At 40.4% G+C, this 24131-nt stretch overlaps 1 protein-coding gene across 6 annotated transcripts in view; it reads left to right on the forward strand.

The window, feature by feature from the left end:
* MAPK10 (mitogen-activated protein kinase 10) overlaps positions 1–23675 on the forward strand; it is a 280579-nt gene extending 256904 nt beyond the window's left edge. For 5 of the 6 annotated variants that reach the window (XM_070393316.1, XM_070393324.1, XM_070393300.1 and 2 more), the window contains 3 exons: positions 7597–7660; positions 9393–9470; positions 21367–23675. In XM_070393316.1, the coding sequence (XP_070249417.1) occupies positions 7597–7660; positions 9393–9470; positions 21367–21509 (285 nt within the window). In that variant the 3' untranslated portion in view covers positions 21510–23675. Of the gene's footprint in view, positions 1–7596; positions 7661–9392; positions 9471–21361 lie in introns of all 6 variants that reach the window. The other variant, XM_070393343.1, reaches the window with a different exon arrangement.
* Positions 23676–24131: the final 456 nt, after the last annotated feature.

The following is a 24131-nucleotide window of genomic DNA, read 5'->3' on the forward strand; positions in this document are numbered from 1 at the left end:
GTGTAGAGTTCATGATGTTGTCCAAGATATTTTGGCAAACAGGAATATAAGTGTTGATTACTTGGGTGATAGTTGCCAGATCTAGCTACATGTATATAGTGACAGAAAATTGGAACAGAAATCAGAGTGGCAGACTCACATTTGCCACTAATGAAAGTCTTTTGTAAGTGTTGAATTATTCAGTTTAACATTTCTTCAACCCATAATTACTTTATTATTCTGTCTTTTCTCTTGGAGATCATACATTTTATTCCTGCCACTAATTAAGTCCATGACCATGTACAAATCACTTAAGCTTTCTGAGTTTTTATATTCTTATTTTCAAAGTGAACAAAGGTGGTACTAGGTAATTTCTAAACTTTCTTCCAACACTGACACTCTATGATGCTGTTGAAAATAGAATTATCTTGAAGATTAAGGAAAGAATCAATTCATACATTTTACTCAATGAAGAAGTATTATTTAAATATCCTATATAATAAAAGAGAAACATGTAAATTGACCGTCCCTCCACTACACTCACCAGCCAATCAGGAGTGAGTATGCAAATTAACCCAACAAAGATGGCGGATTAATTTGGATACACAGGCGCCGGGCAGAGAGCAGAGCTGGAGAGCTGGCAACTTGAGGGGATGTGGCTACCTCAGTTGCTCCCTCGGTCGATCCTTTTGGGGGACGTGGCTCCCTCAGTTGCTGGGCAGAGAGCCGAGCAGGAGAGCCAGAGGTCTGGGGGGCCATGGCTCCCTCAGTTGCTCCCAGCAAGAGGAGCACCAGGAATTCTGGGAATAGTAGTTCTGGTGGCAGCCCCAGGACCAGATTCGGAAACCCAGAGCACAGGGAGCACCAGGAATGCTGGGAATCATAGTTCTGGTGGCAGATGGATCTCCTAGATGCTAGAGCAAAGTGAGCCTGGAGCAAATTACTGTCGTGGTGGAGGATGGAGGAAAAGCAAAGGTGAGAGACATAAGTAAAATCAGAGTGTTTAGGAAAAATTAAAGGGAAGATATCCAAAAACTTCCAGGGAATCTCCACCAATGAAGCAAAGAAAAAAAAACCTGTCTCTATTATTCTGTGAGCAACAAACCAAATTGGGTTGGGGGTCTCAGACAATTTGCTCATATGATTTCAAAGACAGACAGAAACTCCCAGATTGGAGAGGGCTCCCAGATTGGAGAGGGTGCAGGTCGGGCTGAGGGACCATTCCCCCCCCCCCCCCCCCCCCCCGCCCCCCGTGCACGAATCTTCATGTACTGGGCCCCTAGTATGATATAAAATGAAGTCACAGGAGAGAGCAACTAGTGCCTTGGGAGAATCAATCCGATTTTTGAATAGGTTCTGATTAGAGATCTCTTTAGCAAGAAATCATGCCCAGCAACAAGAACCAAGAGAATGCCAACAGAATTCAGATTCCTCAGTCCCAATTTTATTATATAGAATTGCACTCTTTTATGTACTTTCTGGCAAGAGCTATATTTTATAGCTGAGTTTTATATTCCTAAAGATGGAGAAAATGCAAGGAAATGCTGACTTGATATCTTAGGGCAACAAAGGGTACAGCTACAATTGTTGAGACCCCAGTGGTAGGGAAATGTTGCAATTCAGTTGTTTTCTTCATCCTTTAATTACTATATTTGTGAGATCTCTAATATGCCATGTCACGACATTGCCATGTAGGGTTCTCACATAATTAGCCCCCAAACATTTATGAGAGTGAAATGACTGAGGGCTATTAAAAACTACAAGGACAGGCAGTTGCGGGGTAGAGAGATAGAGGGGATCAATGGGGAAAAAGAGGGGACAGCTGTAATACTTTCAAGGTAAATTTAAAAGAATAAAAGAACTACAAGGACAACTAGAACAAGCCAGGACTCTTTGGGGCAAATTGAGACCTGCAGTCTCCCTATTGGCTTATGTTTCAATTCTTGTTTTATAAAGATGTTTACTTTAAATATTGTTTCATTGTCCCTTATTTTAGATTCATCTCAATTACCATTTGCTCTGACTTATTCTTTAATTTGGGTTTTAAGCAACGTCTCATCATTAATTAGCTATGTGACTTTAAGATATTTTAAAAGGAGTTTCTTTGAGTCTTAGTTTCCTAACCTGAGGATTATTAGGGCGGATATGGAGCCTAGTTTATCTTCTTCGAGAAAAAGTGCCTTCCCTTAATTAGAGAGAGAACTGATCTGTATTTATCAAGCCCTCAAAGATAGTTGGGAGAGCAGATATGAGAGTATTATAAATCTGTTTTTTATCTCTCCAGTCTCACAGTCTGTTCTACTGTTCCTTTTTGTTTTGTTATATCCAATGTCCATATTGTGAGAGGATATTTCTTCTACATTGTTCTGATTTTTTAGGTGCTATCTTCTACTAATTTCCCCACTAAGGACCTATCTGGATCTTTCTAGGTATGGTGGCAGCTTTGAGTTTTGGAAAACTCTACAGGGTTTTAAGGCATGGTTTATTGTGCCTTGAAAACCAAAGTCTTTGTTTCTCTTTCAAGAAACTGCCAATTATTTCCTCTTTTTGAAACTCTCTGATCACAGGCCTTCTATACCACTGCAATATTTTCATTCTCCATGTATGTCTCTAAACGATCCTCTCCTCCTCTTCCTCCTCCTTTTTCTCTTCTTCCTCCTCCTCTTTCTTCTTGGACTTTGCCCCTCTGGCCAACCTTTAACCCTTGGTATCTGACAGGGTCCACTTTGGCTTTTTGCTCTTTCTACCTGCATAGCCTCCATGGGTGATCTCATTCATCCACTGTCATGATTTCAAGGAACACCTCTCAAATCTGTACATCTCTAGCCAACAACATTCCTGTTTAATAAGGTGGGGAGAGGGAACAAGTGGGCAGTAGAATACTGGCTTCTCTGTGCAGATGGAGGCAGGGAGTATAATGGACCATGGCATGCTAACGATTGCTGACTAAGCACATATGTATGTGCGTTTGAATATGACATTACTCTTTGGTTTACTGGTCAACTAATCTTTTATATTGTTTTGTAAGAGACATATCTATGTGAATGTACCCTTTCACTGCAGGGGATTGCACCCCCTCTTTAAAAAAAAGAAAGGAAAACAAAAACCCTGAACATGGAGCCCTTTCAGCCATAACTATAATGCAAGTGTTTTTTAAAGCAGCCCTCTTGGGTTTTTTTGAAAAGAAAAATATTGGACTCAGTACTCTGTTTTCTTTCTTGTGGTTGTTTGTGGTTAGAATTTATGTACTTTGCAGTTTATATATCAGCAGCAGCTGGATGCTGAAGCTCCAAGGAAAACTTCTCTCAAAATAGTTTTGTTGCAAAGAGAAAATGGCATTCGTGAACTTTGGCAGGAACTGTACTCTTGAGCTATGTTCAATTTTGAAACTTGAAAAACCCACTGCATGGAGAAGCCAGCCACACAGGATCCTGAGCTGGCCTATTGTTACAAGAGGAAAGTGGTGTCAATGATGCACAGAGCTCCTGAGACCTCTGAGAACTTGTGCACAATGTGTCTGGCAGGGGGCATAGGCGAGGCCCACTTAGATGGGGGACCTTACCACCGAACTACACGTGAGCTCAGGAAGAGGCAAAGCAGGAAACCTGTTACTCTGCAAAGTGTCTTTCCATGACCGGAGTTTGGCTCTGCATTAGTTGACTTAGGTGACAGCTTCACAGATCTTCAAAAATTACTTTTTTTTCCTCATTAAATCATAACATTCATATAATTTGGGAGTCCTTTATAATTAAGGTGGAAGATCCAGCCTTAGTCAGGTCTCCAGGGAAGTGCCCTAGTATCCCAGTCGCCTTACCTTTCAAGTCAGTGTTTCTGTGTTCTCAGTAATGTCGTGGGGTAGGGGCACCTCGTTCCGCTTAGCCCTTTCAGCTGACAACGTCTGAATCACAGTAGCTGGTTTAAAGCCTTCTACCTCAGTAGCAATCACTGTTGTTAAACGAATATCTGGCCTCATCAGTACTTATTGCTCAACTAGAGGCCCGGTGCACAAAAATTTGTACACTCGGGGGGCGGGGGAAGGGGGGTTCCCCAGCCCGGCCTGTGCCCTCTCGCAGTCTGGGACCCCTCGGGAGATAACGACCTGCTGGCTTAGGCCTGCTCCCAGATGGCAGAGGGCAGGCCCAATCCCTAAGTGCAGCCCCTGGTCAGGTTCAGAGCAGGGCCGATTGGGGAGTTGGGGCACCGCCCCCTGTCATGCACAGAGCAGGGTGGATCGGGAGGTTGCGATGCCACCCTCAGTCACGCTCAGGGTAGGGCCAATTGGGGGATTGGGGCACCGCCCCCTGTCACACTCAAGGCAGGGTCGATGGGGAGGTTGCAGCGCCACCCCCTGTCACGCACAGAGCAGGGCCAATCAGGGGGTTGGGGCACTGCCCCCTGTCACTCACAGAGCAGGGCCCATCAGGGGGGTTGGGGCTTCGTACCCTGTACCCTGTCACACACAGAGCAGGGGCAATCAGGAGGTTGGGGAGCTCCCTCCTGTCATGCACAGAGCAGGACCGATCAGGGGGTTGAGGAGCTCCCCCCTTGCTGGGGTCCTGCCCCAGCAGGTCCAGGGGTTCCCCAAGGTGTGGACGGAGTTGCGAAGAAGTAATGACATGAAGGCAGTGTTCAGTTCATCAGCAGAGTTGGGTTCTCTAGCCAGGATCTCCAGCCAAGTTCTGGTGCCAGGTTCTGGTTCTCCAGCCAGGTTCGGTTGTCAGGTTCTATCCAGGTTCTCCCGCCATGTTCTGTCTAGGTTCTCCAGCCAAGTTCTGTAGCCAGGTTCTGTCCAGGATCTTTTGCCATGTTCTCTGGCTAGGTTCTGGTTAGGATCTGATGAGGTTCTGATGTTTATTGTCTTGTTACATCCATATTTATACCAGCCGATTTTAATCCTGTCAATTTCTATTACAAAGGTTAGGGCGTTTCTTATCTCCATTCCAGGGAGTAAAGATTATGTAGCTTAACTACCCGCCTGGCACTTAATTAAGGGGTTGTATCCCCTCCCTAACCTCAGGGAAAGATCCCCACCTGGGGAAACAACCTTTCTCGGAGAGGTGACCTTGGTTAAAACACATGGCGCTAAAGGGAGCTAACACATTAAGAACAGTATGCCATATACGCCAAGTCCCTTGAAACATATGCTTTGCAGATGTTTCTTCCCTGCAGCGACTGTGTCAAGCAGCAGGATGGACCGGCTCCCAGCACCCCCTGTCACTCACAGAGTAGGGCCGATAGGGGAGTTGGGGCACCGCCCCCTGTCACACACAGAGCAGGGCGGATCAGGGGGTTGGGGCTCTGCACCCTGTCACACTCAGGGCAGGGCCAATGGGGAGGTTATAGCTCTACCCTGTCACACACAGAGCAAGGCCCGTGGAGGGGGGTTGGGGCGCCACCCTCTATCACCCACAGAGCAGGGCCGATCAGGGGGTTGGTGTGCTGCACCCTGTCAAACACAGAGCTGCAGGGCAATCAGGGGATTGGGGAGCTCCCCCCTATAAGGCACAGAGCAGGGCCCGTGGAGGGGGGGGGGGGGCTGGGGCGCTGCACCCTGTCACACACAGAGCAGGGCCGATCAGGGGGTTGGGGAGCTCCCCCCTGTCACACACAGAGCCGCAGGGCAATCAGGGGTTTGGGGAGCTCCCCCCATCAGGCACAGAGCAGGGCTGATCAGGGGGTTTGGGCGCTGCCCCCTGTCATGCTGATCCCGGTGCCAGGAGCCTTGCTGCTCCGCTGATCCCGGTGCTGGGAGGCATATTACCCTTTTACCATATAGAATAGAGGCCTGGTGCATGGGTAGGGGCTGGCTTGTTTGCCCTGAAGGGTGTCCTGGATCAGGGTGGGGGTCCCCACTGGGGTGCCTGGCCAGTCTGGGTGAGGGGCTGAGGGCTGTTTTCCAGCTGGCGAGTGACTATAGCTTTCAACTGCTCCTTGTTTTCTTTTCTTTTTTCTTTTTTCTTCTGGGCCAGCTTTAGCTCTGAGGCCTCGCTGCTGAAAACATGGATACAATGTTTCGGTCCGCCTGGCTTTCAGTCCGGCTGGTTTCTGGAGTTTTGTTTAGCTTCTTATTTGCAACATAGTACATAGTTGCTTAGAGTTGCAGCTGAGAGGCCGGCAAGTGAGGTGGGGAACGTTGGAGTCTGTAGCAAGCAAGCCTCATGCTCACTTCAGTGCCTGGCTGCCGGCCACCATCTTGGCTGACAGTTAATTTGCATATACTTACTGATTAGCCAATGAAAAGGGTAGCGGTCGTATGCTAATTACCATGTTTCTCTTTTATTAGTGTAGATAATTAAGTTGCCTCAAAACAACTGGTCAAAGTCTTCTATTTTCCTATCCAGCTGCTTCTGTGGTATGTGAGGCTGTCCCAGCATGCCACGGCTACGACCCCTCTGTCACGGCTAGGACCCCTCTGTCACAGTTCACACTACTAGAGATCTGATGCAGACAGAAGAGCCCCTATGGTGTGTGGGTGCTGCTCGTGGGCCAGAGACCCTCCCACAGAAGCCAGAAGCCGTCTCTGAAAACCTTATCCAAAGCCTTCCTACAACAGCTGTCTTGGAGGGATGTGTGTCCTAACAAGTCTGAGCCACTTTGTTGAGCACCTCTTTTAGTTTCTCACAGACACTGTTGCTTTAGGAGTGTTGGACAAGATGAGTTCTGGATTCCCCTCTCTCATGGCATCTGGCATTTTGTAGTTCTTTTCTTTCACTCATCCCATTGCCAGAGGAGGCAGCTCTCAGCCCCTTCTCTCTTTATCTCCTGGAGATCATTTTTCTTGTCACTTGGCCTGAATTGGAACTGCCCTAAGTCACCGCGATAGATCTCAGGTGCAACCACCAGGAAGAAGAGGTCAGGGAATTTATCTGTGATCCTCCTTCCTGGCTGAAAATTTCTCCTTTTCCTTCTTTGAACTTCTCATAGCAAGAGGACTGCTGATTTCATGTCAGACTGAAGGCCCTGTCTCATCATTTCTCCCAGAAAGGACTAACAAGGGGCCACTCAGGGGTTCAAGGTGGCCAGTCTTTATAGACAACTGGCAGCTTTTTCTCCTGAGCGGGAGCAGACTATCTGAAGTCATTTAACTATAAGGCACACAAGCTATACATTAAAGTGTTTTATTATGCTTCATGAGACATGAAAGGGTGATTAGATCCAGATATTCCTTTATGCTGGAGACTAGTACTATGGTCTACTGAGAGGTATTAATCCCTCTTTTTCTTGGGGGTCTAAAAATGGAACAAATCTTATCAGTTTGGGACAGTTTTAATAGAGTTCTCTCATAGGGCAAGTGAATGGATAACATCAAAGCTTCTGGGTTCTCGTAATCAAGTGTCTTGCTTGCTTTTTAAAGACTGGCTATTGGTTGGGCTTGGGTTTGGAATCAGGACGTTTGGGTATATGAGCTCACAAGATTTGGATTCTGCTGCCTTATTTAGTCAGAGCAAATATAGTTATGTAAAGGAATCCTCCATAAATTGGTGGGAAAATTTTAACTTCTGCACCACTGTAATTACTCCTTATTTTATGAGATTCTGATCACCACCAAAATCATTGTAAGACTTTAGTCATGTTTAGTTTATTGCACAAAGTTTATTGTTTGTCTTTATTTTTCAGCCTCCACCTCAGATATATGACAAACAGTTGGATGAAAGAGAACACACCATTGAAGAATGGAAAGGTGACTCTACTACTTAAATATACATTTTACTTATTGAAACCCAAAAATATTCTGAAACCTTTTTCTTTTAAAACAACTTAGTAAGAGAGGATTTTCTAATTGCTACCCTCTTACACCATTTTCGAAGCTCCTAAAACTAAATCTATCCTTTCATGTTACTAGTAATACTTCATTTACTCAAGAATGAAAGGATTAAATACTGACACTTTTTAAAACAGTACTGATTATCAAGGTATTAGCCATGGTGGAGGGCAAACTTCAGTTTAACGTTTCACAATTAAACTTGTTCTGTTTGTATATGAAATTATACAAAATGGATAAAATCACATCTGAGATGATTTAGACAGAAAATAAAAGATAATATATTGATTCATTCACTTGATATATAGCACTTGAGAATTTAAATAAAAAATACACTAAGTAGCTTATTTTCTTTGAAGTTAGAAAGAATGAATGAATACATTAATTCATTTTTTCCCAAACACACTGTATGATCGAGATTATACTTAGACAGAAACTTTATATAAAGAATAGTTAAACTAATATAACTAATTACAGAGTAGAATAAATATGAGAAAACCAAATACAGATTAAATGAGATCAAAATTAGGAGGAACATAAATGGAAGATCTAAATGGAAGAAATGTTTGTGCCACGTTGAATAAATTAATTCTTAGAATTTATAATGAGGAAAATGAAAAAAAAAAAAAAACAGAGGAAAATGCTAGAATGGGGACCTAAGAGGAAAACAAAGGGTAGATATGAGCAAGAAGGATCATAAAGATCATAAAGAGACTCCAGTGGTCAAGAAGTCGTGTTAAAGAATATGGAAAATGAGCGTCCTCCTTCCTTTCTGCTATTGCAAAAAAAATGTAGAATACAAACAGTGGATGAAGTAAAAAAAAATATTATGTGATAGATGGAAAAGACTTAGTTTAATCTAAATAAGGACCGGAAGGCACTCTTAGGGGTTTGTGTTGAGTAAGTAAGTGAAAGGATATAAATATCACTTAAGAAGATAAACATGGACTAAAATGGAGAAACTGGGGAAGAAAATACCTGCAAAAGTATAAAAGCTCTAAGCCATGTTAAAGCAGGGATGAGTAGCCCTGAGTGATTGTTAGTCAGAAGGGGCAAAGTAAAACAAAATGAAAATATACACGTTTAACTCTAGTAAGAAAAAGCCAAAAATAGATGCCAGTTTGGGAATAAATGTAATAACTTTTAATGTTGGGTTTTAGGCAAGTTTGGTTTGACAATTCCAAGAGTTGAGTCTGGAAAAAAGGTAAAGTAAGAGTTAAAAAATTGATAGAAACTAATGGTTTGAAGTCATGAGAATGTTATTTATACATAAATATAGTGATTTATTTACAAGAATAGCATGACACCCCTTAAGAAGAGAGTAGAAAAGAAAAATGCATGTTCAAAACTGAACCATTAAAATCCTTAAGAGATAAGTTAGAATGTGTTAGGAATCCCCCAAAGAATTCAGAAAACAATTAAAATGTGTATTCCTCATACATTTATTTGGCCAAATGCTTTATTGAGCAACTACTTTTACCAGGTTCTGTGCTATTGCAAGAAAATGTAGAATTAGAGGAGTAAAGGACTCCCAATTGTGTTCTAGTTTACTCAGCCCCATCAAAATGTTATTTGTCATTAAATAAGGAATTTTCTTTGATGACTAAGAAGAAATTTATTTTTTAATAACACTGATAATTGTTTCTTACAGAACTTATCTATAAAGAAGTAATGAATTCAGAAGAAAAGACTAAAAATGGTGTCGTAAAAGGACAACCTTCTCCTTCAGGTACTCACTCTCAGTGAATAACCAATAAACCAGTACTTACGTATTTCTCTTGGCCTTGAGCAGGAATTGCAACCAACAATATTGCTTATTGTACATATGAACAAATATCACGTGACTGTTTTCCTCTAACAAATTCAGTTTTACTCCCCCCACCTTTTGGTAGCTAGAAGAGGCAAAATAAAACAAAATGAAAACATACAAGTTTAACTTCAGTAATGATAAGCCTAAAACGAATGCCAGCTTGGGAATAAATGGAATAATTTTTTAACGTTGGATTTACAGATTCAAGAGTTGAATCTAGAAAAAAGATGAAGAGTTGACACATTTATGGGAAATAATAGTTTGAAGTTCAGCGTGGCATTCTGACTATTCAGATTATGAAGACCCAGCACAGGAGTTCTTTTAGAACTTATTTTAAGATAATAACGAGTCTTGAAGAAATGTTAACATGGGCTGCTTCAAAGGTAACTGCTACTCATCCAAATGCAGAGCTGTAACGCCCTCTCTACCACCAAGTCAATAGAGAGTTTAGGAAACCCTGCAGCCCAAACCTCTTTCCTCATTCACTCCAGTGTGTGAACTCTTCACAGGGTTGGTGTGACAGTAGTTGAAGCATCAACCAAGATGCGCACCAATTAATGTCAGCATGGAAAATCTTTCAGTTTGTGATATACAGATATTTGCATATGCATATTTTGCTCTGTAATGTGCTTTAGGATTACTCGAGATAATTTACTTACACTTATTAATGCTAATATATTTTTTCTAAGATCTATGTTCTGAATATAAAGAGAATATAGAAAGAGTTCTAGAAAATGTAATGGCTGCCCTGGCCGGTGTGGTTCAGTGGTTGAATGTTATCCTGTGCACGAAGAATTCACTGGTTTGATTCCTAGTTGGGGCACATGCCCAGGTTGTGGCACGTCTCCTGCTGGGGACATGCAAGAGGCAGCCGATCCATGTTTCTCTATCTATCCCTCTTCCTTCCTCTCTCTCTAAAAAATCAATAAAAACATAAAAAAAGAAGATATATGACTTATACTCAGCTCATGCTGGGAAGAATATAAGCTGCAAATGATTAGTTTAAAAAAATAGATTTGGTTTTCTACCTTTGAAAAGCAATTTTACCCCCAGGATTTTTTAGTTGTTTCAGGAAGAAAAAAAGATGTAATATGAATTAATAAATTTGTCATACTTGTTCTACTCTAAACATCAGTTTGTACCTATAACCACTAGGCTGCCTAAATAGATGCATTTCAGTTATGATGTGTTTTTCTCACCTCTAGAGTGGAAGAAATTACAGATTCTATTCCAAATCTTTCCTTTACTCAAAGAGGGTTAAGGGAATCATTGGAGTTGCGTGCCCACCCTACTCATTGTTCTAGCATCCAAGTTGCTACAAGCCTGCAGAAGTTGCTTTTAATTTACCTGCATGTTCTGTCTGCTGCTAATTAAGGAATCCAAAGACTGAATCCAATACCCTCAAGATGCTTCTTGCTAGGGCAAAAAGACTCCTTGTCTTTAGAATTCCCATAATGGCCAGAACATATTTCGCTGTCATCATTAAGAAGCCAAAATACCAGGGTCCAATGAAGGGTGAGCTAGCATCTCAGGCTGGGACTGGACACATTTTAACAGAGTCTCTTCTATTCATCTTTGGTTAAAGTCATCATTAATTCATGTCCTTTCCTTTTTCCAAAGCGATCAGAATCATGCTACCCACTCCAGGACACTCATCTTCTGCTATTTTCTCTTCCATTTTCCCCTCAGCCATAACCAGGTCTCCACAACAGCTAATCTTTGATGACTTAAAATCCACAATTCTCTATTTAACACTTTCACAACACTTCTACAAAAATATTCTTATTTCCATGATTCCTTTTATGTGGCTCAGGGAAGGCAAAAGGGGACTAAGGAGTGTAGAAGTGAGATTAATTAATCATTAAAGGGATGGGATGAGTGGTCTGCCATATGAAGAAAGCTTTAAATATTTGGCAAAGGAACAAAGTTTGTATATAATCAAAGCATGCTTTCTTAATCATTAAAACCATAGTTCTTATACAAAAGAAAGTGAGTACATGTAGTAGTTTCTTTTAACTCATCAATGAAGAAAATGGCAGAATGACAATGGCAGGTTGATGAAGATATAAGAAATTAGGATTTATGTAATCTGTGTGTGTGTCGGTGGGAGCTATAGATTTGAGCAAGAGTTCCACTGATCAGTGCTCTCCAACGGCTTTGCATCACTTATGACTTAAGCTTAGTAACCTCTTGCTGATATTGATGGCCCTCTATAATATACCCAGGCTTTTCACATGGCACCCTTTCTAGAGTCTTATATTTTTACTAGAGGCCCAATGCATGAAAATTCATGCAAGAGTAGGCCTTCCTTCCCCTGGCTGCTGGCAGCAGCTTCCCTCTGGCATCTGGGACCCGGCTGGCTTCCCTCTGGCCCTGGCTTCGTCAGGAAGGATGTCCGGAATGACATCCAGAAGACATCGGTCTAATTAGCATATTACCCTTTTATTATTATAGATATGGCTGGGTTCACCACCTTTAGGAATTATGTTCACTCTAAAGTGTTTGCTTATTAAATACCACATTGTCCCCAAATATCTTTCATATCTGTCCCAAAAGACTTTTCATAACATCCCAAATAAATAGGATCTTTCTGTCTTATGGGTATTACTAGCTCCTGTATTTTAGATGTATTATTACCCCTTTAGTGATTATAAATTCATTGAGAAGAAAGCCTGTATGCATTCATCTTGTGTACCAAGCAGTGCCTAATTGCTGTGCTGTGTGCATAATAGTAACTTGATAAACATTTATTAATTTAAAAATTGCAGCTCAGGCCCTCCCTCGGCTTATTTCTTGGTGCTCTTCCAAAGACAGAATTCAAGACAGCATCATAACTGTAACACAGTTTGCAGTTCAGTAAGTTCTTATGGCAGTAAATATTTATTCACCCTATTAATCACCATGAAGATAAATGAGCCAAGAATCAAATATATTAAGTGTTGCTACTGACATTTGCTCATGTTTCAGATAAAGCTTTGCTGCTTTCAGGAAGTTATTTGATTTACTCATTTTGGGCAAATCAAATGTATATTCCTGATTTTTTTTTTGCAGGTCTGTTTATAATATGTTAATGATTAATTTTAAACTATGTCACTTAGGCTCTACCTACATGTGAGAAGGCTAAACCACTTTTTAACCACTTCAAGTAGTTATAACCATCACAAATTATCTACCTTATTCACATGCCCTAAATTATAATTATATAATTATTAAGTGATTTTTTTTATTTTGCTTGACTTAACCAATTTATAGTAAAAATTATTATGGATTTAATATTTCACTTCATGATTTTAATGGGAAATACTCATTGCTTAATTGAGAAATCATATACAATATATAACATCTGTTATATGATATTGGCATATGATATATTTGTATGCATAATACAGAGGGATAGGACAGCCATGCACCAGAGCTACTAGCTCCTGAGAGCCAGCTGTGCTCATCTCTCCCAACTATGAGTTTATTGACCTCATGTTGGTAGCTTGAAACCCACTATGCAGGATTTAAGACATGGAAATTGCCTGAATCTACAGGTCAGATTTTTTTGGCCTTGGAGAGCCAGTTGTTACATTTTTATTGGCACACCCCTGTGTTTCTGTGTGTGTGTATGCACAGTATGTACATATGCAGTAAACCATGCTGGAAAGAAAAAGCAACTATGAAAAAAATCAGCTTCCTTGCATTATTCATTATTTATCTGCTTATCATAATTTATTTGTAAATAGCTAAGATGAAGTAATATTACAACATAGACTCCCTTAATACTTAGTCCTGGCAACACTGGGAACTCAGCAGCAAGGGAATAAGTTAATGCAGTTTCACAGGGACAGAATGTTTCTGAAACCCAAAACCATGTTTTAATGATGCGTTTAAAATGTAAATAGGAAGTTAAATGTGCATTTGCAGAAAATGTATAGGTTTAAAATTTATTGATGGAATTGTTATATATCAATAAGAAATACATCTAAATTTCAGATACATTTTAAATAAATAACTGTACTCCCTTCTGCTATCTGATTCCACTTCCATAGTGATTTATTTTCAAGAATAACATGGCTGCTTGCTTTCTGAATTGATTTGTAAAGACTGCTGAGGGAATTTCAGCTCATGAATAGAAATTAATTTTCTTCTGAAAGCATTTGTCATAGAATGTTAGCGCTTGAACAAATATAAGAGGTCATCTAATCTAAAAACTCTGCTCACCACCTCCATTCCACCTGAGAAATAAACCTCCCAGAAGTAACAATGACTCACCAAGTTACCGATGCTGAGTAGGATGGGTAGAAATTTAGAGGAATCTCTAATTGAAGATAAAGCTCCACAGATCATTATAATCTACTAGAGGTCCAGTGTATTCAATTCATGCATGGCGGGGGCGGGGGAGGAGGGTAGTTCCTCAGCCCAGCTTGCACCCTCTCCCAATCCGGGACCCTTCAGGGGATGTCCGACTGCCAATTTAGGATCCCTGTGAGATCGGGCCTAAATCGGCAGTCTGACATCCCTCTCACAATCCGGGACTGCTGGCTCTTAACCACTCGCCTGCCTGCCTGCCTGATCACCCCTAACCGCTCACCTGCTTGCCTGATCGCCCCTAACCACCTCTGCCTTGGCCCCCACTGCCATAGCTTAGTCCAGAAGGATATCCGGAAGGTCTAATTAGCATATTATGCTTTTATTATTATAGATAGCCTCTCCCTCAACTATATTTCACACACCATGGAAGTGTATTCTTCCCAATTAGAGTCATTGTTCTAGTCCAATCATATTAATTGTTTGTCTTAAAAAATCTCAACCCCAAACATGTTGAGGCTCAACGTCATGCAGAAAGAGAAACAAATATATTTCAGTGAATTTTTTTCATTTTAGTATTTCTTATAATTCCTCATGTCTATTTTTTATGTGTGGATAAGTCAGGAAAACAATTTCCTTTAAAAATGCAGAACAACATTTTTCACTGAAATAATAGGTACCTTTTGGCTTGATAACTTCTAGTTGAGAAATTTTCATTGATGTAAGTTACTTCTTTCCATGAAACGAAAACTTTCTCTTTCAGGTACAGTTGAAAGTAGCTAGTAGGTGATATTCCTTATTTGCAACCTGCTAGTATTTTCAGTACTCTAAATGCCATTTTTATTTGCGAACATTTATAATTCTTTATTGATATCAAAACATTTCTTTAAATGCACATGTCTACTGGTTTCCCTAAAAACAGTATAAAAGGAATATTTATCACATTGTCAGAATATCCAGGACAAGTGGCCCTGTAATCAAATTCAATTCAGTTCAGTTTTGTTTAGGAGATTTTCACAAACTCTTTGGCAGTAAATTAACAACTTGAAGCCAAGGTCCATGTCTTGACTCTTCTATTTGTGTTTGGTTTTATAGTCTACAAACTTTATTTATTGACTACATGAAAAACAGTCTTAGATGTATCATCCAGTAAAGCCAGAATTGGCTACAATCAAGAAGGCATTTATTACAGTGCAATACAGGAAGTCATACAGAAGATCTTTAATGGAACAGTGGGGGACTGGTGAATCTTTAACAACTATCTCTTTAAAATAAATCAGAACTGATTATAGTATTTACCAATTTCTGGGGTGTAAGTGTTCTCACTGTGACCAATTTCAGGCTACCAATGTGACATCAATGAAGGCAGAATGGAAAGAGATGCTAATAACTGACTTTTAAAAGCCACTAAAAGCCACCCCAGCATGCTACTCTAGTTTTTGCTACCTCCATTCAATGTTACTTATAAATGTAAATTTGTGGTTTTTCTAGGAAAATTTCCTCAATGTTCTTTGTATAATTTCTCTAGCTGCTAATGTTGTGGGTTTGTGTTTATTTTCAATTTGATTAAACATCAAATTGTGTTCTTATAAAGGAGCCTTATCTCAGTTAAGCCATATCTCATCCTGTTTGAATCAATCCTCAGCTTTCACTGTGACAATTAGAACAGATCCACACAATCAACTGTTCTGGGCTAAAGAGAAAGGCCTATCTCAAGAGAAGACCAGGACTATTATGTAGAAACACTTTAAAAGACTGTTTACATTATTACAAAACTTTATTTTAAAACTTTTAAATCATTTATTTTGTCATAATTTAAAGAAAGCACACTAGCAAGGATCTTCCTGGTTACATGAATGTTTTGATTAATTATACTATTCATGAGATGTCTATTTTATCATTTGCTCTATTAGTTTCCAGTTCACTGACAATGAAACTTTTTATTCATTAAATCAGCTGTACTTCTACATACTAGCGATGAACAGAAAACAGTTCCACTTACAAGCATGAAAAAGAATAAAATGCTTAAGAATAAATATAACAAAAGAAGTGCACATTTCTTACTCTGAAAAATACAAAACATTGTTGAAAGAATTTAAAGATCGAAATAATGATATGTCATTGTTCACTGATTAGAAGATTTAATATTGTTGAGATGACAGTACTGGCCAAATTGATCTGTAGATTAAACACAATACCTATAAAGATTATAACTGTCCTTTTTTTTTCAGAAATTGACAGAATTTTTTTTCTATTCTTAAAATTCACATGCATGAGACACAGAAAAGCCAAAATTATCTCAAAAAAGAACACAGTTGTATGGTTCACACCTCCTGGTTTCAAAACTGCAGTATTCAAGACAGTGTGGTGTTTGCATGAGAATCCTATGTACATCAATAAAATAGAAATGAGAGTCCAGAAATAAACCCTTGCATTTATGGTTAATTGATTTTTAGCAAGGATAGCAAGGCAATTTCATGGACAAGAAATGGTCTTTTCTGTTTTTTTTTTCTTCTTTTTTTTGTTGTTAATCCTCACCTGAGGATATTTCTGACGTTAATTTTTTAGAGAGAGCGGAAGGGAGATGGGGGAGAGGGAGAAGGGGAGAAAGAGAGAAACATCATTGTGAGAGAGACATATTAATTTGTTGCCTCCTGCATGTGCCCCAACCCAGACGGGGATCAAACCTGCAACCCAGATCCATGCCCTTGACCAGGAATTGAACCTGGGACCCGGCAGTGCTTGAGTCCATTGAGATACACTCTAACCATTGAGTACACTACTAGGGCAAGAAACAGTCAGTATTGGACTACTAGCTAGCCACATACAAAAGAATGAAGGTAGACACCTACTTCATATCACATACAAAAATAAACTCAAAATGGGTCATAAACTTAAGTGTAAGAGCTAAAATATGGGAGATAGGAGTAAGAAAATATAGGAGCAAATCAGGAAATTTTTTTTGTTTGTTTTTTGGTGTGTGTGTGTGTGTGTGTGTGTGTGTGTGTGTAGATATGGCGAAAAGCACACCTAACAAAAGGAAAAAAAATAGATAAATCCAACTTCATCAAAATTAAAAATATCTGTGCTTCAAAGAACACCATCAAGAAAGTGAAAAATATATAATAAGGGACTCATATTGAGAATATATCAAGAACTTTTACACTCAATAATAAAAAGAAAAAAAACAATTTTAAAATGGCCAAAAGATCTGAATAGACATTTCTCCAAAGAAGGTATACAAATGGGTAACAAGCACATGAAAATATACTCAACATCATTAGCTATTAGGCAAATGCAAATCAAAGCACAATGAGATACCATTTCACATACTCTTGGATGGCTATAATAAAAACAGCAGGTAAGAAGTGTTGGAAGGGGAGAGGAGAATTGGAGCCCTCATACACTTCTGGTGGGAATGTAAACTGGTACAGCCACTCATGTTAAACAGAGAGTTGCCCTATGATCCAACAATTCCAAGCTTAGACTAAAACTTTTACATGACTGTTTATAGCCACATTATTCACAATGGCCAAAAAAGTAGAAACAACCTAATTGTCCATCAGCTAATAACTAGACAGATCTGATGCATCCATACAATAGAATATTATTCAGTCATAAAAAGACTGAAGTATTGATACATGCTACAGCATCAATGAAACTTGAAAACATTTTGTTTTGTGAAAGAAGCCAGTCACCAAAGATCACAGATTGTACAATCCCATTTATATAATACTAGAGGCCCAGTGCACAAATTTGTGCACCAGTGGGGTCCCTCGACCCTGTCTGCGCCCTCTCGCAATCTGAGCGGCAGGCGGTGAGAGAGGAGCCCGGGCCAGGCACTGCTCCCGCTCCCACTCATCCCTGCCCCACTGCTCCTCCCACTGCCTCTTGGTAGCTTGCTGCTGTGGAGGCGGGAGAGGCTCATGCCACAGCTGCGCTCGCCAGCTGTGAGCCCTGCATCTGGTACCTCTCAGTCAGCTGGGTGGCACTCCCACTGTGGGAGCGCACTGACCACCAGGGGTCAGCTCCTGCATTGAGCATCTGCCTCTGGTGGTCAGTATGCATCATAGTGACCTGTCACATGGTCATTTGGTTGCTTGGGCTTTTATATATATAGATATCTAGGATAGGTAATTTTTTTTTTTTTTTTTTTTATGTAATGATGTTTACTTTGTTTTTTTTTTTTTTTTTTTTTTTTTTTTTTTTTTTTTTATTTTCCTCTTAAAGTATTACAAAGGGTATTACATAAGTATCCTTCCCCCCCCCCCCCCGCCCTTGACAAACCACTACCCTCCCTTACCCCCCAGTGTCTTATGTCCATTAGTTATGCTTATATGCATGCATACAAGTCCTTCGGTTGATCTCTTACTCCCCTCCCTCCTGCCCCCCAACTCTCTCTGGCCTTCCCACTGCAGTTTGACAATCAGTTTGAGGCAGCTCTGCCTCTGTATCTATTATTGTTCAAAAGTTTGTAATGGTCTTTATTATCCATGAATGAGTGAGATCATGTGGTATTTTTCCTTCATTGACTGGCTTGTTTCACTTAGCATAATGCTCTCCAGTTCCATCCATGATGTTGCAAATGGTAGGAGTTCCTTCTTTTTAACAGCAGCATAGTATTCCATCGTGTAGATGTACCACAGTTTTCTAATCCATTCATCTACTGATGGGCACTTAGGCTGTTTCCAGATCTTAGCTATGGTGAATTGTGCTGCTATGAACATCTGGGTGCATATATCCTTTCTGATAGGTGTTTCTGGTTTCTTGGGATATATTCCTAGTAGTGGGATCACAGGGTCAAATGGGAGTTCCATTTCCAATTTTTTGAGGAACCTCCATACTGCCTTCCATAGTGGCTGCACCAGTCTGCATTCCCACCAGCAGTGCACAAGTGTTCCTTTTTCTCCACATAGGATAGGTAATTTTATATAGACAGAAAGTAGATTCAACAGTGCCTTGGGGTGGGTAGTAGGTAAGAAACAAACGACAGGGTTTTCTTTGGGGGTGATGCAAACACTACCACATTGATTGTGGTGACGGTTGCACAATGATGTGAATATCCTACAAACCACCAAGTTGAACAAATCTGTGAATTATATCTCAATAAAGCTATTGCAGAAAGGTATACGGGCAACATTTTGTATTTCTAAAGCATATCACCATAATTTGAAAGCCATCATTAAAAGCCAGGAGATGAATGAACAGCAAGAACAAAGCAATCTCACTGTCAGCCCACAATTGATAGAGTCATTCTTAGAGTTCTGTGTCTAGTTTTAATCTCTATCCTTTAATAAAGATGTGGAAAATTTGGAGACAGTTCTGACAAGTACATTATAGTGATGCAAATTATTAGAGACCAAAGCTTATGAAAAAACATGAGGATGTTAGTGTAATTTAATCCAGAATCAGGAGGAAAAAACAGAGCCTGGCACTTGGGATATGTCAGGGAATCAAGGGTTGTCTGCTAGTGTGAGAAATCTAGTAAACGTCACGAGAGGAAATGAAGTAGCTCTGCACTATCTCTATAAAGGCTATAATTAAGTATAGTTGGAATAAATTGAAACCAGACAACTTTACATTACACAATGTTCTGATAATGAGAGAGTAATTATTTATAAGAGTCTTAAAAATCTAGAGACATTTAGCGTTAGGAAGTACTGACACTTCTAAGAGTTTAAAGAACATGAAAAATATATTGTATATGAAAATATACATTTTATTTGTGAAAATATCATGTTACAAAAGAATATATATTAAATAATCGCAATTAGAGAAACTTCCTAGCAAAAAAGACAAGAAAGAAATAGACCAACTTGAATAGTTCCTATCGTTAACATGATGATCAGTGCATATTATCTTTTTTCTGTAGTTTTTCCCATTCCCCATAATTTATGGTATACATTTAATCAACAAATAAAAATGTAAAATACATGCAATCTGTCTTGGTTTAGATGTATGGTCCTCTCCAGATACTTTCACATTTTAATCACATTTTTCCACAGGCAGGAAATGTCTACCTCAGAAGCAATCAGATTGTGTTGACTTCTCTACTTCATTCAACTATATTTTTTTCTGGTTTACTAGATTTAAGTAATAATACTACTATAACTTGCTTTGGATTTATTACCTTTTACCAAATGTATCTAGCACACTATATTTGCTCAAATGAAGTACAATTTTGAAGACAATTCTTCACCTCTTATTTTATTAGATGGTTATACTGCAGGTATTTTAAATAGCAAACTTTCATAAAGTATACCTTAGGCCACTCATATTGCTTCCGTATAAAGATTATAAGGCCTGGGGAGGGGCGTGAGTGGGGTGGAGGGAGTCAGTGGGGGAAAAAGAGGATATCTGTAATACTTTCAAAAATAAAGAGAATTTTAAAAAATTAAAGAATAATAAAATGCAAAAAAAATAGAATATATTCTGAGAAAAAGTGAATTGACTCTCTCCAGGATGCTGTGGTTTAATTATACCTTATAATGCCTCTGGCTCATCTTTCCTTATAGTTCTCCGTTTTAACTCATAAGTATTTACTGAGACATTACCATGAAGAGTTTTCTTCTTGGAGCTGCAAAATCATTATATTCCCACATAGCTGATAAGTAAGATAATTATTGCAAATTATTCTAAGTTAATAATTCAGAGTTCTTATTTGTAGATTCCCAGGCAAGCAAGCTTGCTGGAAAGTAAATACACAATTAGAAGGTGTGCTCTGTATTAGGGCCCTTTAACCCCCTTCATTTTAATAATAATAACAAAAAAGAAGAGACATGCAAACTAAAAAAATAGAAGTGGGCTCTGGCTTCTCCTATTTTTTCCCCTTTGGTCTATGGCAACTGTCATCAACAGTCTTACTTGGTTTTTCTATATGGACTTTAAATTTGATGTCACATTAATGACTATGTCATCAGAGTTACATAATACCCCTTTCTTTCTCTAGAGCTGTAGTCTCTAAGAAACTCAGATCTCCGGGCTCCACCTCAGCCCATATTTCTGGGGTAGGACTCTTACATGTGTTTGTTTTTAAAAGCTTCCTGCAATAAAAGCATCCAGGTTCAGATGATTACATTAAAGGCTTTCGCTTGTCTGCCTTCTCCATAGAACAGCTGTCTTCACTCCTTGACTACACAGTTTCTGGGAAGCTTTTAAAAAATGTAAAGGCTTGGATCCATTCAAGGCCAGTTATATTACTATATTGGAGGTGCAGGGAGTGACTGGGGTTTTTAGTGCTGTTGTTTTTTTCTCTTTCCAGTGCATTACAGGTGATTTCTAAGGTAAAGTGAGATTTGCCAACTACTGCGCTCTTCTGTGAGTGACTTGTGACCAGGGACTTTGTGCTGTTGTGTCTTTGTTTTCACCCTCCACATGGTGCCCTGTATTAGTTTTGCTATGAAGGCTTGTCAAACGAATGATGGACCAGCCGTCCCCTGTTGCATTTGCCCGTGCTGCATCCTGAGAGACATTGAGTCTAGTTCCAGATTTAGTCATGTTGGTCTTCATTTTCTTAGCACAGGTGCAGCAGTGAACAGCAGTGAGAGTCTCCCTCCATCCTCGTCCGTCAACGACATCTCCTCCATGTCCACCGACCAGACCCTGGCGTCCGACACTGACAGCAGCCTGGAAGCCTCAGCGGGACCCCTGGGTTGTTGCAGGTGACTAGCCGCCTGCCTGCGAAACCCAGCGTTCTTCAGCAGATGATGGGATGGAACACACACTCCCGCACACACAGAACCGCACACACACAAGCGCAGACACGCAATGACATGAACACAGCAAGGGAGAGAATCCAAACCTAAATTGAAACAAATCTTTCAGCCTGCTTCTTCTCCAGAGCGCTCTATTGCAGCTAAGCCAGATGCATATTTAACTTCTAGTTGCTCTTGCTTTGATCTTCTTCCAATGATGCTTACTACTGAAGGCAAATCAAACACAATTAGGGAAGCCTTTTCCATAAAGTGTGATTTTAATGGCTGCAAAACCAGCGCCCCGTAACTGCCCTTTCAAATGGCATGACAAGGTGTGCAGTGGCCCTATCCAGCATGTGTGTGTCTCTATCTTGCATCTACCTGCTCCTTTTGGCCTAGTCAGATGGATGTAGATACAGATCCGCATGTGTCTGTATTCAGACAGCACTGCTTACTTAGAGATGCTACTGTCAGTGTCCTCAGGGCTCTACCAAGACATCATGCACTGGGGTACCACCTGGTCCATTTCATGTGATCTATTACTCTGACATAAAACCCATCTGTAATATATTGCCAGTATATAAGCTGTTTAGTTTGTTAATTGATTAAGCTGTATGTCTTATAAGAAAACATGTAAAGGGGGGAAACGTGGGGGGAGTGAGCTCTCTCGGACCCTTGAAGATGTAGCTTCCAAATTTGAACTGATTAAATGGCACCTGTATACCAATTTGTAGAAAGAACATATGTGATGCTTATGTACACTGTGGGGGCGGGAGGGGGGAACAGTTTCCAGGCACTCGATGGTTTGGCTTTTGAAGGAAGGTGGGAATGCGAGCTGACAATGTGTGGGTAGACTGACTAGAGTTGTGTTGAGATGGAGGAAGACCTGCAGGAGGAAATTATTGCCCAGTTACTAGGAGACACCGACATCCATGTTTTAGAGAGTAGACCCCATTTGTCATTTAGAAGTTATGTGTCCCAACTGGGCAGGGAGGGGCAGGAGGGGAGGCAGGGGTATTGGGCACGTGTCTGATCCTAGGAATTGCTCTCCGTGTGATGTCCTTCAGAACACGAGCCTCCGTAGGCCACCCTCACATTGTGGGTTGTGTTTTCCATGAGTGTGCTACTTCCCAGGCTTATACTCTGCCGAGGTTTTCCTTTGAAAGGAAATATTACTTTCCTCTTCTGGAATTAAAAAAATAAGAACGACTTTAAAAAACACATAAAAGCACAGGGTGGTCTTCAGGTTAGCATTTGAAAACATTTCCACTCACATTGTTTCTCACTCCTTAATATGGCTGATGCTTCCTATTTGTTTATTTCCACCCATTGGAACCATCCAAGAAGGGTTAATAATTCAAGTTTAGTACCGCAGTGATGCCACAGCAATAACTCCACCCACAAGTTCCTGCTGCTAAACAGCTTTAGCAAAAGCAGTTTGTCCAAAGAGCAATGAAGCATGGATGTCTGTGTTTAGCAAAATCACCTGAGTTTAGCGCCCATTCAGTGAAAGTGCTTCCTGACTCCCAAGGAGGCAGCGGGAGGCACCTGGGTTAGGCACAGGGCAGTGCCAGGGTCACTCTCAGCAATGCTGGAGACCGGCCGAGGCTTCCCTTCGTACGTGGCTGAGCTCACCGGCACAGCTCTGTGCACTCTGACCATTTCGGTGCGGACCAAGGTGGTGACGTTTCACCTGAAGAAGAAGTGAAACGCATGAAACAGATGGGTGATGGGTGTGCTATGGCTGGCAAGTGGAATCTCTTCAAAACGAGAGCCAGCAAGAACGCCAGTGCTCTGACCATTGCCTTAAACACACTAGGGGAGCTTTGTCTCTTTTCAAGCAATAGAATCCACCCCCACCGTCACTATGCAGCAGTGCTGCCATTTATGGGATTGCTCCACACAGTAGGATTCAGGACAAGAGGTCATTTGTTTAAAAGGGGGAGAAAAAACATTAGACCATGCAGCTTGTCCCCTAGAATAAAAGTAGCCCAGTTTCTCTGTCTTGCTACCATCGTTTTTGGTAATATTGCAGACAACCAGATTTTAAAAACTTCTCTCATTTTTCCTTCTGTTACACTCTCCCACCCCAACCCCTTAAAAAACAAAAAGAATGTTTCTTCTTTGTACCCATTAAGTCTATACTGGTCTTCTTTGTGTTCTTCTCTTGCTTCACCTGTGGCCTCTCTCCTCCTGATTTTCTAGCACTTGCGATTAAGTGCAGAGAGTAAGCAACTCTTTGAAAGAAAGAGTCACAAGGGGAATTTATTCAGCCACAAAATAACATCAAAAGACAGAAGGTCTCCAGCCAGCATCTTAGAAGTGCTTGGCAGGTAGACTGTCCCTCATCTGCACAGAAGTGATGATTTTTTTTTTTAACTTAGATTAAGCCAGGCAAGAACTAGGTAATGTCCCTCCCCTGCTATTGCCGTCTTCCCTAAACTTGACTAGGCTGATCTCCCTGTTGTCTGGCTCTTAGGAGCTGATTTCCTTTAACCAGATCTCCCTTATGGACAAGCACAGATAGAATCAGTTGAAGTTTCATGTACAAATAGAACTAAGAGTTTGGCTTTTTCACTCCTTATAGGATTAT

This window comes from Myotis yumanensis, unplaced genomic scaffold (genome assembly GCF_028538775.1).
Source record: "Myotis yumanensis isolate MYYU_CA2020_CCGP unplaced genomic scaffold, mMyoYum1.0.hap1 SCAF_1, whole genome shotgun sequence".
Taxonomy (NCBI): Eukaryota; Metazoa; Chordata; class Mammalia; order Chiroptera; family Vespertilionidae; genus Myotis; species Myotis yumanensis.